Raw genomic sequence first — 17,368 nt, forward strand, 5'->3', positions numbered from 1 at the left:
TGAAAGGAAAACCCTAAATTTAGTTCTCAGTGCAGTACTTGTGACCAGCTGGTAACTATAACCCCCAAGATTCAGTGAAGTGAATAAATATGAGCTGAATGTTGATAAACCAGAAGATAACTCTGTTACTGTAAAAGGCTAAGAAGCTGATATAATTTCCTTAAAAAACAACCAACCACCCAACCAACCAACCAACCAACCAACCTACCAACCAACCAACCACATAAATGCCCTCTCGTTTTCAAAAATCTTGCCTGTGATAATTTTGAATTTTTCTCCGTGCCTTCTACCATATCCCCACTGCGCCACATCTAATTATCTGCAGCAATCAAAGATAAGAGGGGACAAGTTTGTCGTAAAACTCAGCCTTTTAAAATAAGGATTTCTACTAAAGACTCCATCAGCTCTTTCTGATTAAATCTGTCTCCTCCATTAAATCTCAGTTCTCATAAAGACTACACTAATTCATCATTAATGCAGGGCTTTGTGCTAATTGCCAGTTCTTGTCATGGTGAATGCATTTCTTTACCTTGCACTTGACTGAGTAGTTTCCGAATTCTGCCTATTCATTTGTTCTGCTTTTCATAATTTTTGGATTTCTCAGTCATAACTACAGCATCACAACATAATGCTCCTGACAAGTGACTCCTTTTTGCCAAATTTCACACATTTTCAAAGATCAATTCTGCAGCTTTCAATTCACCTTTACTGCCTCACACTCAAATGACAGATGAACGTTTATCAGCCTTGCAAAATGTAAATTCTTCAAGAAGCAATCAATTACAAACCAGTCTGTATTTTGAACCTTCTTTTTGTAGCCTCTCCATCACATATTCCACATTTCAGATTTGGAGAACAGTCAGTGTATTTTGAGAGTGGGCTTCCGAGTTAGGCTTCTTCCTTTTCTAATGTGTAATAAATACAGATAATAAATACAGCAAACACTTCAACTGGCTTTCTATGATGATCTGGAAAGACACAGATAGAACTGGTATTTGAAATTTCTTCCAATGACCTCTCTACTTCTGTTGTTTCATCCCAGACATATTGCTCTACCTGATGCTGTTTAGTCTGTTCAGGGCATTAGTACTTTTATATTTTACCTTTCTACCATAAAATGCTCAGGAATCATCACAGGGCACCCACTGATGCACATCCATTTTATGAGTCTCCAACCAAGCTGCCCTTTTCCATCCCTGTCTTTTTCCTTCTGTACTTCCTGAGACGCTCTTAAATAGAATCCTCAAAAAAGTGATTACAGCCCTTTGTTCAGTCAAAAGCTTAGCAGCTAAAACTCAAGAGGCTTGGGCTGGAGATAAGGAAAACCTTTTTCCCCACATGGATAAGGTGGGGGAGTGAAGGCTTTCAGAGTAATTGTGCCACTGTGGAAGATTTCAAGTCTTGACTACATGAAGTCCCAGACAACCTGGTCTGACCCCCTGAAGGACGGCTTTGAGCAGGAAGAAGTCTCCTGAGGTGCCTTCCAGCCTTAATTATTGCTCAATTCTACAGCACATCCAAGTCGGTTTCTACTTCTTCTATGTTGGAAGGCAAAAGCAAAGCAAAGGTTTGGCTGCAGCTGCTGCTGCTGTGTGAGCCCTGCCATGCGTGTAGGCACTCCCAGAGCTGTGTTTGGGGATGGTCTGGAGCTGCAGCTTTCTTGTCCTCTCAGTAACCTGGTGCTTGCAGTTCAGTTTCTATCTGGGAAATCCTCCACTGGGCAAACTGCCCAGTCTTGATCTCCATATTCCAGAGCTCAGTCATCTTGCTGTTGGGCATTTGTGTAGGAAGAGATGTGTGTTCATATGCAAAGCTGTAGCCTGGATGAGACTGTTCTGCACAGGGATGTGGAGGGAGGAGCACATCCCTGTGCCAGGAGCTGGCAGGACTCCTTCCTTAGCAGCCATTCCATGTGTTCAGTGTCACCTCAGATTCAACATTGTCACCTTTGACAGTTTTTGGACTGTGCTGGAGAAGTCAAATCTTCTCCATTGCTGAAAGCCTTTGGGGCCCACATGATGTTGTTGAGAATGACAGATTGAGGGATTAAGATGAAGAGCTGTTTGCACAGCTGGTGTACTGATACAATGCTTATTGTCAGCCTATACAATAGCTATTCTAGGATCATGTTGAATATTAACCAGGAAGAACAGGAAGAACAGGAGAGTAACCAGCCCAGTTATTGCCCACTTTTCTGCTCATTTAGAAAGAAGCACCAGTTCTTTGGATGGTCTGTGTGAGACACAGAATTGCTGAAGTACATTGCGGATGCCTAACTTTGGGATTTTACTTCCTCAATGGAATAGAAACACTACTTGGTTGTTTTACTTTTTGGATTTTTTTTTTTTTTTTAACCCTACAGATTTCACTACACAATCCTGGGAATATCCTAGGTCCAGAAATATTTGCTTGGGTCATACATAAGGGGCAGCAGCAGAGGGCTCCAGAAAGCATGACCTAGTGATGGATTGTCTGGGTGGATGGGGGTGGTGAAATGGGTACTTTCCATGTGTGTTTGCAGCACATAGCCTTAGGCAGTGCTGGGAGTGAGCTCTGCCCTTGCTGACAGTCGTGTTGTCAACAAGGAGGGCCCCTGGCTTTCTTCTGGTTGATTTCTTGTAGCTCATGGAAGGAGCCAGGGTGAGAACATGAGGGCATGACCCCTTGAGATGTTGCATAGTGATTCGTGTCATTATTGTCAGGAAAATTAATCCACAAACACCAGAGGTTTATGTCCAAAAAGGAAACAGAGGAGTCCTCTTTGCTTTATTTGAATACAGGGAGAAGCCATGGGGCATTCCCCTGGGATCTCTCAAATTTTTGGAGCACGCAGCCTCCCTTTTTATCCTAATTTCCCGGCCGCTTTTCCCCCTGTCTTTCCCCACTGGCTGAGGTACTTGAGAGGTACAGACTTCCCAGAACACCTGATACCTGAGATTCCCCTCAAATATATAACCTTCCCATTTAATTTTTTATACTTATAGAATTCATGTTTTTTTCCCATTGCTTCTTTCTTCCAATATCCAGTTTCATTTATCAGCAAACCTACAGTTTGTTTGTAAAGGCAAATCCAACATTCCTCTCATTAGGAAAATATATGATGGGATCAAAATAAACAAGAATACTGAAAGTACATATATTTACTGAAAGTAAAGCATGGTCATGAGACATAAGATTATTTAATGATTTCATTGTATTTTTCCAAATCACTTGTAAATTGTTAATTTTTTTTTTGTTTTATTATTTTTCGCTATAATCATGAATTGTATCCACTTTTATATAAAAGGAAAATGTGAGCTTGTTTGGACACGAGCAGGCTTATCCCTGCTGTTACCTGCTTTCTAGGAATGTAACCTGAGAACATGTTCAAGCCTTCTCCAGACCTGGTGGGAGCTCCTAGCCATTGCTGCTAGGGCCCTAGCCAACATGTTCAGGCTTGCCCGGACTTGTATCCCAGCACAGTTGTCCAGGTTTGAAGGACAGGTGTCTGCCAATAAAGGCAGAAGTTTTCCTTTGAAACAGAGACCTGAATTCCACTCCTCTCAAGTACTATAAACGTTTGAATCAAGGACTCTGAGGCAGAGATAAGGGGGTAGGAATAACAGCTCTTTTACTAGTATATCTAACTGTACCAGCAGAAACAACAGCAGTTGTTAAAATTACTAACAAAACAGAACAGATAACTCGGTTCCAGTCCTTTCTTTAGTTGTGGGCACATTTTCTCTCGGTGGGAGTGGAGGTGGGAGGGGGCGGCTGCGGCCGCGCCAGTCTCAGGGTGGGGAGCGGGCTGGAGCTGGCAGCTCCTCGCTCACCACTGTCCGGGTGGTTGGCGGTGTCCACAGAGGCAGGAGACTGAAGTAGGGCAGATGCAGGGCAGGTGATCGCAAAGGGTCTGGCTCTCCTGCCTTCGGCCGCGTGGCTCCAAGACTGGGGAGGGATCCTCCTCCGAGCTCACCGGAAACACGAGTCCCCTCCAGAAGCACGAGAGCCCCTCTCGAAGCCAATCCCACCTACCCCTTTTGTATTGAGTCAGGCATGATAATGGGAAAAATTCTTTAAATTGACACAGTAATAGAAAAACACTCAACCCCCAACAACAGTGGTTATGTCACAGCCCACCAAGAAACGGCCTGTAAAAGGAGCAGTGACCAGGGGTAGGGTGAACGTGTGGACAGAGCACAGACTCCACACATCCCAGTGCTGCATTGCCTGTTCCTTATCAATGAACTAATAAATTGCCTTACTGATTGACCTACCCAATTTTGGTCAGTAATTTATAACACCCTCCCTTGGTGTCTTCTGTTTTTCTGCGTTCATGTTTTGTCTCAGAAGTCATAACAGCTTGAATTTCACTTTTGCCACCTGAGTTCTGAGTTTAAAGCCTGCTGGGCTGGAACTTTGTCTTCTGTCAGAGACAGCTGCACTTTTCAAAGTCTGCTTCTTATTTCACCTTCATTTACAAGAATGGAGAGTCCTCAAGCCTCAAATATTTCCTCTTCTTTATACAGGGATATTTAAATAGAGATAAAATCAATTTCCATTCCCTTTTTTTTTTTTTCTGAAATAGTCTTTGTGAGGTTTTTAGGAGATTTTCCTTCCCATATCTCATACAAGGAAAAAAAGCTCCTCCCTCTTCCCCTGCTGGGGGTTGAGTGTTTTTCTATTACTGTGTCAATTCAAAGAATTTTTCCCATTATCATGCTAATGGATCTTGCCAGGTTACACACACAGAGGATCTTTGACGACTCTAGACAAAGGGGTAGGTGGGAGCAGGCTTCCAGAGGGGTTACTTGTGTTTCCGGCGAGATTGGAGGAGGACCCCCTGTCTCCAGCCATGCGGCCGAACGCAGCAGAACCAGACTCTCTGCAATCACCTGCCCTGCATCTGCCCTGCTACAGCCTCCTACTTCTGAGGACACAGCTGACCACCAGAACCCAAACGGTGAGCGAGGAGCTGCCCTCTCCACCCCGCTCCCACCCGAGACCAGTGTGGCTGCTGCCGCCCCCTCCCACCTCCGCTCCCGCCTGCTTCTCTGCAGCTGTCGGGCTTTGCCCATCTAGAGCACTGGGACTGAGTGCAGAGAAAATGTGTCCACAACTAAAGAAAGGACTGGAACAGAGTTATCTGTTCTGTTTTGTTGGTAATTTTAACAACTGCTGTTGTTTCTGCTTGTATGGTTAGATATATTAGTAAAAGAGCTGTTATCCCTACCCCCTTATCTCTGCCTCAGAGTCCTTGATTCAAACATTTATAATACTTGGAGGGAGTGGAATTAAAGTCTCTATTTCAAAGAAAAACTTCTGCCTTTATCAGCAGACACCTGTCCTTTGAACCAGGACATCCCCCCAGTTTCTTTGTGCCATTTCTTGTTCTTTATCATTGTTGAATATCTGTTTAAATCTTATTGTGATAATGAATGCAACTGCAAATATTGATAAATGTATATTTTAACATGAAGCTGATTTTAATATTTGCTCTAGTGATAGGGCAAAAAAACATGTTTTAGTTGTATAAAATGCTTTTAGTTTCTTGGTGTTTTATTTCAAAAGTGGAATTTTTTCCCCTGCTCTTTACTTTTCTCTGTAGAGAATTGAGGCATATATAGGTCCCATATATATATATATAGGTCCTCCATTGAGAATTAATGGCTTTTCACATAGATTTACACGTGCATGAAGGGGAACTCTTCGTTTGAAAGCAGTCATTTACTCTCCTAGATCTGCTCAGGCAAAAAAGACACAATTCTGTTCTAGCTGGAATTGATGGTATGCTTTTCAGTCGAAGCATAAAAGAGCTAAGTTAAACAGCACATCTGAAACACCACTGATGGCAGGGAAGAGTCCATGGGTGCATTTCCTTGGGGAATATCTTAGACTGTACTTCTTGCTGACTTGAATTAATCCCAGTGTCAGGACATACTAAATTGAGCTGTACATCTTGTCCTGATCCTCCTCTTACTCATAATTTCTACTTTATTATCTGAATCTTCTGTATCTCCATGGGAACTTGGATGTTGTTGCTCCCTTACGACTTTCCCCAGGACAGGTGGGAAGTCTAATTTTACATAACTGCTTTGATGGCTAATAAAATATAGACTACCTGCTAAAATGCACCTGCCAGCCAAACAAAGCCTACAATGAAAATTAAATAGAGGTATTTAAATGCAAATGGAAATTTGACACATCTGCCATTGACCCAAGTAACTGGTCTGGTGATTCCGATTATCCTAGGAGTTTTTATTTTTAGTTGTACACTGAGGAAGAAATATAGTCAAACATCCAAGAATATACATCATTCCAGAGTTTCAGGATAGTCATTTCATCTCCTTTGCCTAATTAAGTAGCTCATGAAAGCACTCCCTCTGTTTCCTCAGTAGCAAAACAAGTGAGAAGTACAAGCTGCTTTCATTAGCAAGTCGTTGAGCCTTGAAATGAAAAGCAGACCGATTAAAGTGACCTGTGCAGGCACACTTCCCCATTCAAAGAACAAAGGGACTTCAGAGACTGACACCTGTGGCTGACAAATGTCCTATCAGGACTGACACTTAAGTCCTGAAAGGAAGGTACTCCTGAGTTGGATGAGTGCAAATGGGAAATATGGATAGGGAGACACTGTAGTTCAGAGAATACAAACCCTGTTTTTTACTCCTCTTCACTGTTTCTTTTGCGGTCTCCATTCACGAGCAACTTCACAAATGGGGAACATATACCTGCTAATATTAATTTAGGAATACTATTGATCCCAAGCCCTGAACCTTGCCGAGGAGTGTCCTCTTGCAAGCCTGACTGCCTGCATCGAGCTCCTTTAGTCTGGTGGGTAATTAGGGACTCCGAAGGGCAGTCAAGGGGAATGGAACTGGCTGCTGTTAGACCAGACTTAGCAGAGTCTACCACTGTGGAAGGAACACTCAAACTGGAATCACATAATGCGGTGGGAAAGGGCCTCAGGAAGTCTTCAACCCAACCTCCTCCTCACTGCATCAGCCATGGCAGATTGCTTGGGGCTTTGTCCAGTTTCTCTTGAAAACTCAAAGTAAGGAAAGTGCACAGCCTCTCTGGGTCTGCACAGGTACTTCCAGAATCTGGTTAGTTGCACAAAATGTCTGGCCTGCTGAACACTAGTCTCCCATCTTAAAATAAAAAAACACAAAACAAAACCAACAAAACCCCAGCCAACCTCCAAACCAAACCAATGCTCTGATTGAATTTTGGCATTACAAAAAAAAAAAAAAAATAGATCAATATTTTCTACCAAGAGTTATCACCACATGACCGACCTTTCTACCAGATAAAGAATTGTTTGCAAAGCTGGTGGGCTGATGCAATGCTTATTCTCCAAAAATCACTGGCCTATGGAGCTGCACAATAGCTATTCTTGGATCATGTTGAATATTAACCAGGAAGAACAGAAGAGTAACCAGCCCAGCTATTGCCCACTTTTCTACTCATTTGGAAAGAAGCACCAGGTCAGTTATGGGGGTCACTGTCCACCAGAGACCAACAAAGAGACCACTGGGACAGATCACATGTGCAGAGTAAAGGAATCACAAATTATTTGCAGAAAATGATTATGAGATGAATGTTTATTCCAGGAAAAACAATGGATATGTATGTAAAACGTAATATGTAAACAGAAGTTTTTCAATAATCAGTATGCATAATATGTCAGAGGATAAATCCCCTTGTGCATCTGGCCAAATAAAGAATGCTTGCTTCTTAATGCTACATTGGTGTTAAGGATTTTTATTTTACCAGTTTGTGGTAGTAACTTGATACAGAACAGATGAACTAAACCACCTAATCATTTTGTGGCAATTTTGCCAGTACTGTATTTGTATAAGTTTGCACCTTTATAAAAGTTTATTAGTATGGAAAATGTACAGAAGTTTTCCTTGTACAGCTCCCAGCCCTACCTCAGCACACATCTGTGCACAGACACACACATAATTTGCACCCTTGAAGATATTTTTATAGGAAGCATTCGTTCATGATAAACCTCTTGTTGGAAGCAGTAGTTGTTCCTCGCTACCTGAAGAATGACAGCAGAAGAAATTTCCTCGCATACTCAGTAGATAATTAACTTGTTGGGATCAGACATTCTGCTTCCCCACATTCAGGCTTAGAGAGATCTGAGCTTTGTTCACTGAGAATGGGGTAGATGAAGGCAGTGCAAGGAGTCAAAAAGAACATTAAAAGAGTTCTATTTTGCCCATAACACTGTTATATCTTCAGCTCCAAGAAAGATGCGAAGGTCAGGCCCATGTGTTAAAATAACTCACAGCTCAGAGAGGGACAGGAGTGCCTTGCCTAGGTGGCAGATATGTATAATCTTAGTGCAGTAAGTCAAGGTGATGGCTGGAGATTAAATACAGAGCAGTAGTGCCAGCACTGATTGCTTCATCATGATAAGATGATTGGTACTGAAAGTTTTTTGGGGTTTTTTTGGGTTTTTTTCTTTTTCTTTTTTTCTTTTTTTTCTTTTTTTTTTTTCTGCAAACCAAGGCTGTCAGTGTTTCTGTATTTATATTAATGAGGTTTGTGGTTTAGTGGAGAGCAAAGCAGCGTGTAAATTCAACTAATTTAATTTTCATTTTGATGACTTTTTTTTCTGTGATAAGTCTGAAAATCAAGTTCAACTTTTTGGAACTGCTCAGAATACAAGATGTCTGACTTTGCTTTGGTAGCAGCCAAGTGACTCCTCAGAACCTGTTTGCTTGAACTGAGTAAGCAAAGATGTGAGCTCTTTCAGCCCTTTTTTTTTAGGAAAAAAAAATCCCCTGACTCAAATCTAATTCAGCCTGTGCTGAATTCTCTGAAAAATCTGACTTATTGAAGGAAGTAACAATTTGTGATACTTACGGTTATCAGAATGTGCAAATTTTACAATTCATTCAGACACTTGTTAATCCAGACCAATAATGTTATTATTAATGTTTTAACACAGTTGATAGAAATAAAACTACTTGAAATTTTGTCTTCAATCTTCAGTGATATTTTGAATATAAGAATATTCATTTCGGGAAGGAACAGAATGCATTTACACAGTCCTAAGATGGGTTTTTTTCCAACATGCAGATCCTCTAATTTCTTTTCTCCAACTGAAGCATTAACATAAACCATCTGCTTTTAATATGCAGCTCAAATGTAACTGTTTCTGCTATTTTGTTTAAATTTGTTTGTGTGATCTGAAAACATTCAGTTGTAATTTGCTTTATAGTGGGACTGAAAAAATGATCAGAGAAATTTTTCCCAGCCATAGAATGTGTATAGAACAGTATTAGACTCTTTGTCAATATTAATATTTTTCTTTATATGTAATTAATTAAATCTATGCTTTGTAATAAATTTTATCAAGCAGGCTTTCAGTTCAATTACAGCAATTTATTTTCAGCAAGCTAGATGAAGAAAGCATTCACTTAGGAAGGCAAGTTTTCCACATACTCCTTGCCCATTATTCCACCTGGACTCCTTGCAGTTCAATACTTACAGTGTAATATAACAAAACTGTCAGCTGGTGTACAAGAGTATAAATGGCTAATTTATTACGGTTAACTCCTTCATTCCAGCATCACTGCAGTATCTCAGAATACATTTTCAAATGTGCTCACATTTCAGCGTGTCAGGTTCTCTCAGTTACTGAAGGACCTCGGACCCTTGGAATCAGAGGACTGCCCCAACTGGGACTTCACCAGGCACTGTATGGAAGCAAGATCTGGGAAGATGCAGTTGTTTCCCAAAGTTGCCATGGGCTTGCTTGGTCCAGGTTTCATCACTTCCTCTGAAAAGAGCCCCTCAGTGTGGCAGGGTTGCATAGGTGCCGGCCTTGGCCTCTTGCTGGGTGGGGGAGAATCCTGGGGGCTGGATGCTCTTCTCTTTTGGGCATGCCGAGGCTTCCTGTGAGACTGGTCCCAGCCCTGTACCTGGCTGAAGATGCTGCCCTGGGCAGATGGACCTGGCATCACTTCCTGCTCTGGCTCCTCCTGGGGCTGGTCCCACTCTGCAGGAATGGGCACAGGTGGGAGGTGCCTGGGACCTCCTTGGAGGGCAGCCTCTGATGTTCTTGCTTCCTCCTCCACGTTTAATCCTGTAGGGACACTGGCAGAAATCCTCTTCTGGGAACTGCTGGACCTGGAGCTGGCACTGGCCACAAGGTTGTCAGTGTCCTCCCTGCCAATGCAGAAAAGCAGCAGCCTCTGGGCCTCCTCGCTGCCCTGGGCCACAATGACAGGGATGAGGCCATGGAGCAGGGGTGCTGTGTGCTCCCCAAGGCAGTTCTGTAGTGTCTGGACCAAGTTCTCCATGTTCAGACCATGGAGGCAGAGATCATGCAAGATGCTGCTTTGTGCAACTTGCACCAGCCACCACTGGTCCTGGAATATTGCTTCCAGCTTCTGGCACAGCCAGGGCCGCACAGGATCAAGGAGGTGCTGTTGTTGTTGGAACAGTCTCGCCCACACCTCGGGCAGGAGGCCACCCACAGGCTCTGGTCCTGCAGCATCCTGCTCAGCTGTGGACAGTGCTCCCTGTGGAGAAGGTGCAGAGGACACCAGAGGGCCACGGGGGCTGTTTTCATCCAGGAGGATGGGAGCTGCACCTGTGTGGCTGCTGGTCTCTAGTGACTCTTCAAGGGAGATGACAGCAAACAGCAGATAGTCCTGTTCACCCCGCTCAGAAAACCTGACAGTCTCTACTGGTGTCCTGCAGAGTGGGCATGATGGATTTGTCTGTGTCCATCGTAGGATGCAGCCCAGGCAGAACTGGTGTTGACAGGGCAGAGCAGAAGCCACGTCCTTTGGAGTGTCCTGGCAGATGAGGCAGTTGCTGTAATTTTCTCTGGCCATTTTTGTGCTTGGCAGCATTCTGGGGAGAGCTGAGGATCAGGAGTTGCTCCCCTTCATTTGCATCACACTCTGCAGGAGAAGCTGTAGTCACTGACGGTTCCAAAGAGGGGAGGTAGGAATGGCAGGCCCCTGAAGAACACTCTCCCACTTCCGTAAGTCCCATCACCCACCCTGCCACCCTGCAGGGACATTTTACTGCACAGCTCACCCTCAGTTCTGTACCCGCAGCGCCTACCCAACCAGGCAGGGCAGGGAAGCAGGGGTGATGACTCTAGGATGGGCACTGAGAGCTGTTGATGGCAGCCCTCAACACACCACCAGTGCTGGGAAAAACCTGGTTTGACCCTGCAGACCCCAGAGTCTTCCTCAGCAGGAGTCAAGGCTTGGGTCAGATTGGCCCAGTTGTTGCTGGTGCCCAAATAAAATCAGTAATGGATGTGTTGTCACAATCCACCGCTTGGGATGTTACGCTCCAAAGCCTGGTGATGTCACAATGGGATGTTCCCCACTACATGTGCACAGCATCAGGAAAGAAAAGAAAACTTCTACATTTTTGTGTTGCTCTCCCTTGGTCACCCGTATCATGCATCCATGGCTGCATGTCTTGTCCCTGCTCATGACACATTGCCAAGGTGTCCCATTAGCAGGAATGTGCTGGGAGCAGTCACCATGGACTGCCCTGTGGCTGGATGGTGCCTCATTCCAGCCCTGCCTTTTCCTTGTGCAATGCCAGGATTTGGAGTATTTGGGTGGGGGTGACCAACCCTGGGTGAGAGGAAGGATCCCCTCCAGCTGTAGGCATGTAAGCCACTGTGCCCAGCTGTGCGAGAAAGACCCTGCCAGGCCCCTCAGGCATATGTGGTATGGGGGGACACCTCCTCGTGATCCACATGCTGACACCCTGCAGTGGTGCCCACAGTTGCAGGGACACTCCTTTTGGGTGGACAGATGGCCTTTGGGCACTGGGACCAAGTGGGGCAACAGGAAGCTGCCAGCAGAAGCCAGGGGTGATTCCCAGTTGGATCCTCAATGTACCTGTGACAAGACAATTTGCCCCTCCTGCCCACTCCACTTTTGTCATCTGCTGCCCTGTGGCTGTGTGGCTGCAGCAGGGTTTTTTGTGGGAGGAGGGACCACTGACCCTGAGGCTCCAGAACCCATGGCTGTATCCCTCAGCATGTAGGTGCCCACCAACAATGGGGCATGAGGGGAAGGGTAAAGGCGTTAGTAGGAAGAGAATCTCAGAAACTGTGTGACTGACACAACAATTTATTTCCTTTTATTATTTCCTGACTTAATGGTTGCAGGAATCTTGTTAATGCTGCTGTCAGGGTGGCTGGGAGGAAGAGAATCCTGGGAGCTGGGAACCCTCTTCTTTGGGGGATGCTAGGACTCCTTGGGCAAGAGGTTCCTGCCCTGGATGGGAGCAGAGGGCCTGTGGCTGCAGTCCTGGGCAGAGGCACCTGACTCCACTCACCGCTGCGGCCTCTCTGGGCCCACTCTGAGGGGTTGAGTGCAGGTGAGGAGCAGCTGGGTCTCCCAGTCCAGGTGGGTGCTGATGTATCAGCTTTTTTCTCCACCTTGGAGGCTGCAGGGCTGCTGGTGGGGGTTCCCTCCCAGGAGCTACTGGGCTGAGAGGTTCTGGACCTAGGTCTGGATCTTCTCCAGCTGCTGCAGCTCCTGGAGCTGGAGCTGGAGTTGGAGCTGGAGCTGGCCATAGGGCTGTTCTCATCCCTGACAGGGCCAGAGCACAGCAGCCCGTGGGCCTCCTCGCTGCACTGGTGTACAATGACACTGCTGATGCTATGGATCAGGGGCACTGTGTGCTCATTGAGGAGAGGTTGCACCACCTGGACGAGCATCTCCACATCTGGACCAGAGATGCAAAGGCTGTACAGGATGCAGCTCTATGTGTGCTCAGCTAGCCACCAATGGTCCCAGTATATTCCCTCCAGCCTCTGAGGCTGGAGAATTCTACATCATTTTAAGCTGAGCAGCCACAGTCAAGGTTGCTAACATTTTTTTTGTTTCTTAGACAATCAGCACTGCTTGGAACTCAGCTGGCTTATCTTCACCTTCATAACCAGCAGCTTAGAGAGAAGATGAAGAAAGAAGGGAGCACAACTGGTATAATACACAGCTGTTTGCAAATTTAACCTAATGAATAATAATTTACAAAATAATTAAAATAGCTTTTGCCACTTCAGAACAGGCTCATCTTCTTCCACTAAAGATAGTATGAGATTAGGTTTGGATTAAACACACAAAAGGGGGGTTCTTTTTGCTTTTGTTTGCCCTGTTTGGATCTCTGTGAGCAGAACACACATTCAATCTCGGAGCCTGAACCACAGTTTCTACAAGGACATGGTATCAGAAGAGATACAGTACCTCAAAATACAAAAATAAAGAGTATAATATGTCTGCTTTACACTAAGCTTTAAATTTTAAAGCCAGCAGCAGCAGCCATTGTAACAAAAAGAACATTGAAGTGCAATTTGTTTTATTCTCAGTGGAAGCAGCATTGTACCTGTATATAATTTTTAAGGTTCATTTGCATTGTGGATGCTCAGTATTTTGTCATTGGTGCTGAATTTTTGTCTTTGTTTTGAAAGGTAAAGGACAAGGGCATATGGAACTCCAGTTTGTGGATAGGTTTGGCTTTCATACTGTTACCTGCTGTGGTTATCTTCTGCAGGTAGGTTTGTACTTCATTAGACTGATAGAATTTTAAGTTTAACTAATTTCTCCTTGGGTGACACAAAAGGTCAAAATTATCATAATGTAAATAAATTAATTTCTTTGGAGCCATGAATAAGAAAAAGCATGATTTGCCCTGCTAAGAAAAGTACTGCTTTGGACAGCACTTAAACCTGCATTGAACACTGATGGCTCTTCAATTTTTTGGGTTTTAATCACAGAGAGAAAAATTATTTATTCCCCCAATTTAATCTTCTAAGATAACATTCAATTAAATGGCACCAGCACAAAGGCTGTGTGATCCTCAAAAGGTTTATTTGAAAAAGAAGAAAATCTTCCTTTTGTGTGGTGTAGAACTGACATCTGTAGTGCTGTTCCCTCAGGTGAACAACTGGCAGAGTGACTGGGTGAGTTTCTTTACCAGACAAAGGATCCAGTCCCAGATGGACCTGATCAAAAGAAACTCAGGAGACAGGGAAGCAAGGGAACTTTGGGCACAGCTGCAGGTACAGACAATTCTCTCAGTTCTCATTATACGGATAGCTGGCTATCAGTTATCTAGATTTTATTTTCTTAAGAACAAAGTTCCTGTTCGTTGGTTTGCACCGGTTCTGTTGGTAAGAGACTAGATTTTCGGGATTAAAATGCCCTTTATTCTAAGGTGTAATGGCTTTTGCCACAACACCCGATGCAAACATTCCAGAGTGAATTTCAAAGTGCCAGATAGCACTTTGCCTTGCTGTTTGGGAAATCCTGTAAATGGAGATCATATTTCCCACTCCCTGGAACATTTCTATGATGACAAATGTAAATAAGCAGTACTGTTCTGCACATGGTTGATTTACTGTTTGCATCTGGTTAAGTGACTGCAGTTTTGGCTCTTTGGGTACTTCCTCAAGGTTGCTGAGAGGTGCCTGAGTCTTCTAATGATGAACTCGTGGTGGTTGTTGTTATTAAAACTGGTCAATATTACAGCACCAAATGCAGTTTCAAATTCTTTATTGTCTTCCTAAAAGCAATTTGGGTGACTATTCTGCTGCTGGCTTTTATGATCAACAGGAATCCTCTGGATTTGCTCAGCATCTCTGTTAATTTGATCCTGTGTTATTTGAAGTTACAGGTTTATTTAACTGGCTTTTAAAAAGTTTAAAGTATGAAGATAAGCCTCTACATTTTGAGATGAATGACTGTAGTAATTTCCATGTCTTGCTTTTCTCTCCTGCAGCTGAAGATACCCAGTTTTTTTCTGTGGTATAGAAATGGTTCCTTCTCTCCTGCATGGGGATCTGTGGGGAGGAAATGTAGCTGAGGATGATTCTGGTCCAATTATCTTTGATCCATCTTCTTTCTACGGCCATTCAGAGTATGAACTTGCAATAGCTGGGATGTTTGGTGGCTTCTTTTTATTATACTTATCACAGTTAAATCCCCAGAGCCGTAGGGTTTGAGAAACGCCTGGAGCTTTATCAGATGTTCCACTACATGTACTACTCTGTACCATTTTGGTTCAGGGTACAGAGGGTCTTCTATAAACATGATGAGAAACCTTGTAAAGTAGGTTGCAGCTTAAGCCAAATACTTTCTGTGCTGTTTGGGAAACCTCAGACTTGCTGGTGCAGCTGAAGGTGTAATGTTAAAAAACCCCTGTGAGATCCTTTACCTTCTTGCTCAGGTGAAGACCTTAGAATCCGTGAATCCTCCTGAGTACCAAATGTAGCTTAGCCATCCCTTTTTAGGATAGCTGTGAATAGCTTTATCATGGAAATATCTGCAGAAGAAGTTTATTCATTTGCACAGTGAATAAATATCTCAGCATCCGAAAGCGCTTGAAATTTAGGCATCACTGAAGAGATGCCTAAAAAATTTGCTCTTTGTGTTCTGCTGTTTCTTCCCCCATCTTTCTCATCTGGTTGTGAGCAAGACAGCAATGCTAACAACATGGTTTGAAAGCCAACAGGAAAATAATGTAATGGAACTGTGAGAAGGGATTTGGATGGAGACCGTTCTCTTATAGTATTCTGAAATTTTAGTGCCTTCTGGCATGTTCATAGGCTGTTCTGTGCTTTCGTATCAGTAGAGAGCTAGTTCTCGTCTTATGGATTATGTTTTTGTCCAGTGGTGTGCACTCTTAAGAGAACTCTCCAGGTAAGACACTTTGCATGTACGTATCTTGTGGAGCTGTATTCTCTCACCACTACAAACAGAAGATGCTTTTTGACTGTTGCCACTGCCACACAGCAATGCTATCTGGTCGTGGTGCAGTCTTCACATGTATTTTCTGTAGCTTTAGAGTACATATGCTGTAAGATAGCATTTTATTTCAGTCATTGTGGAGAAATACTAAAAAGCAAGTCTGAGCAACGGGAAGTGTCTGTGGTGGCAGTAGTTCACCAGAAGCAAACTGCAGGTCCAGGAGCAGGGACACTGAGGGAGCTTGGTATGCTGCCCCGAGAGAGGAAGGAAACAAAGGATGGAGTGGCATGAAGGTGTCGTGGCCATGCTCTGTTTAAAGCAAAGCAGCCAGTGGGAGCTAAGCCAAGGAAGGACCCATCCAGTCACCAAGAGCTGAATTTTGATTCATTGGCTTGAAGATACATAAAACTCTTCACACCTGCTAATGAGGTAAAACCTGTACGTGCTTCACATATGTGTGAGCCAAAGTCACTCCATCTCCATGTAAACATGAAATTGCATCAGCTGGAACTTTGTCTATTCCTCATCCCCAAAGAAAACTATAAATACAACATAGGAGGAGAGGTGGCTCATAGGAGACTTGCCTTGTATATCCTGGCATGGCTGATGGGCTGTACCCTGCTGCTTCTCCACAGAGTTGCCTGTCAGGTAACCTTTATTCCAAGGGGATTTTGATTGCACCTTCTCGTATCAGTGTATTTACCAACAATTGTTTATGACCTGTCACAATGATCAGAACCATACTGTTTATGCCTCTGAAATTGGGAATGTACCCACTCTTAATGCTCCACCTTTTGTGCACCTGTGCTCATGAGATTTCTAATGCAAACTTAAGAGTTCTGCACTGTTCACTCTAAAATATTATCTGTGAAGGTCTCTCAGGGACTCAGACAGGAAGATGTACACACCTCTGGACCCAGTTCATCTGTGGATAACCTGAAAAGCAAGGAGGTCTTCCTTTCCTAAATTTTTACATCACAATCTCCACTAAGTGCATGTGCTGTAGCTCCTGTGGTAAGAGACACGAAAGCAAAGGAGATAAATACGTAATTCAGAGGACAGCACCTCACCAGCATCAGAAGTCCTTGATGATAGTTCCACAGACTATGGCTTTTGCCTCCAAGGTGTCAATACTGAAATTGTTCTCTTTTTGATATAAGCTGGTACTAGTGCTTCTGTGCAATCTTATCACGTAGGTGAGAGATGCACGACATCTAACATGCACTTTAAGGAATTATTTTATTAACTAAAATGGCTTTGCACTGGACATTGGCATATTACTGAGGGGGTTTTTGGGTGCTAGTTTTGCAGTTACTTACACAAAGTGGAAGCAAGTTTGGAAAGGGCTGTCACTTCCTACAATTTTTGCCCCTTAATTTTGCTATTTTTCTCACTGGCTGTTTGACTCCCTGCACCAAGTCTGCTGGGTAAAATATATTTTACTTTTTCCTTGTTGCTTAAATAAAAATTTTCCAGTTGATTATGGTTTCCTAAATTAAAGCCTTACATTTTGTGTTTATTCTTGGGGAGCTGCTTGCTCTGACCTGCTGGAAGTCACTACTTTATGAGAGAATTATGATCATCAGAGGTGTTTATGGGAATATGCACGGTCATGGATTGGTCTGGAGCAGTGTGCC

The 17,368-nt window shown here is 43.7% G+C and overlaps 1 protein-coding gene and 1 pseudogene across 2 annotated transcripts; one reads left to right on the top strand and one right to left on the bottom strand.

Annotated features, from left to right (window-relative positions):
* Positions 1-9,363: 9,363 nt before the first annotated feature.
* Positions 9,364-11,274, bottom strand: LOC130264669 (uncharacterized). Of its 2 annotated transcripts, none has more exons than XM_056513032.1 (2): positions 11,050-11,274; positions 9,364-10,910 (listed from the first exon to the last, which is right to left on the bottom strand). In XM_056513032.1, exon 2 carries the CDS (start codon positions 10,857-10,859, stop codon positions 9,630-9,632), a length of 1,230 nt encoding a protein of 409 aa, XP_056369007.1. In that variant the 5' UTR covers positions 10,860-10,910; positions 11,050-11,274; the 3' UTR covers positions 9,364-9,629. The 2 variants fall into 2 exon arrangements, with proteins under 2 accessions (XP_056369007.1, XP_056369008.1); XM_056513033.1 differs by having other exon boundaries at positions 11,064-11,236.
* Positions 11,275-12,000: 726 nt separating this feature from the next.
* On the top strand, positions 12,001-15,096 carry LOC130264947 (ketosamine-3-kinase-like; annotated as a pseudogene).
* The last annotated feature ends 2,272 nt before the right edge of the window (positions 15,097-17,368 follow it).

The sequence above is a fragment of the Oenanthe melanoleuca genome, chromosome Z (genome assembly GCF_029582105.1).
Source record: "Oenanthe melanoleuca isolate GR-GAL-2019-014 chromosome Z, OMel1.0, whole genome shotgun sequence".
Taxonomy (NCBI): Eukaryota; Metazoa; Chordata; class Aves; order Passeriformes; family Muscicapidae; genus Oenanthe; species Oenanthe melanoleuca.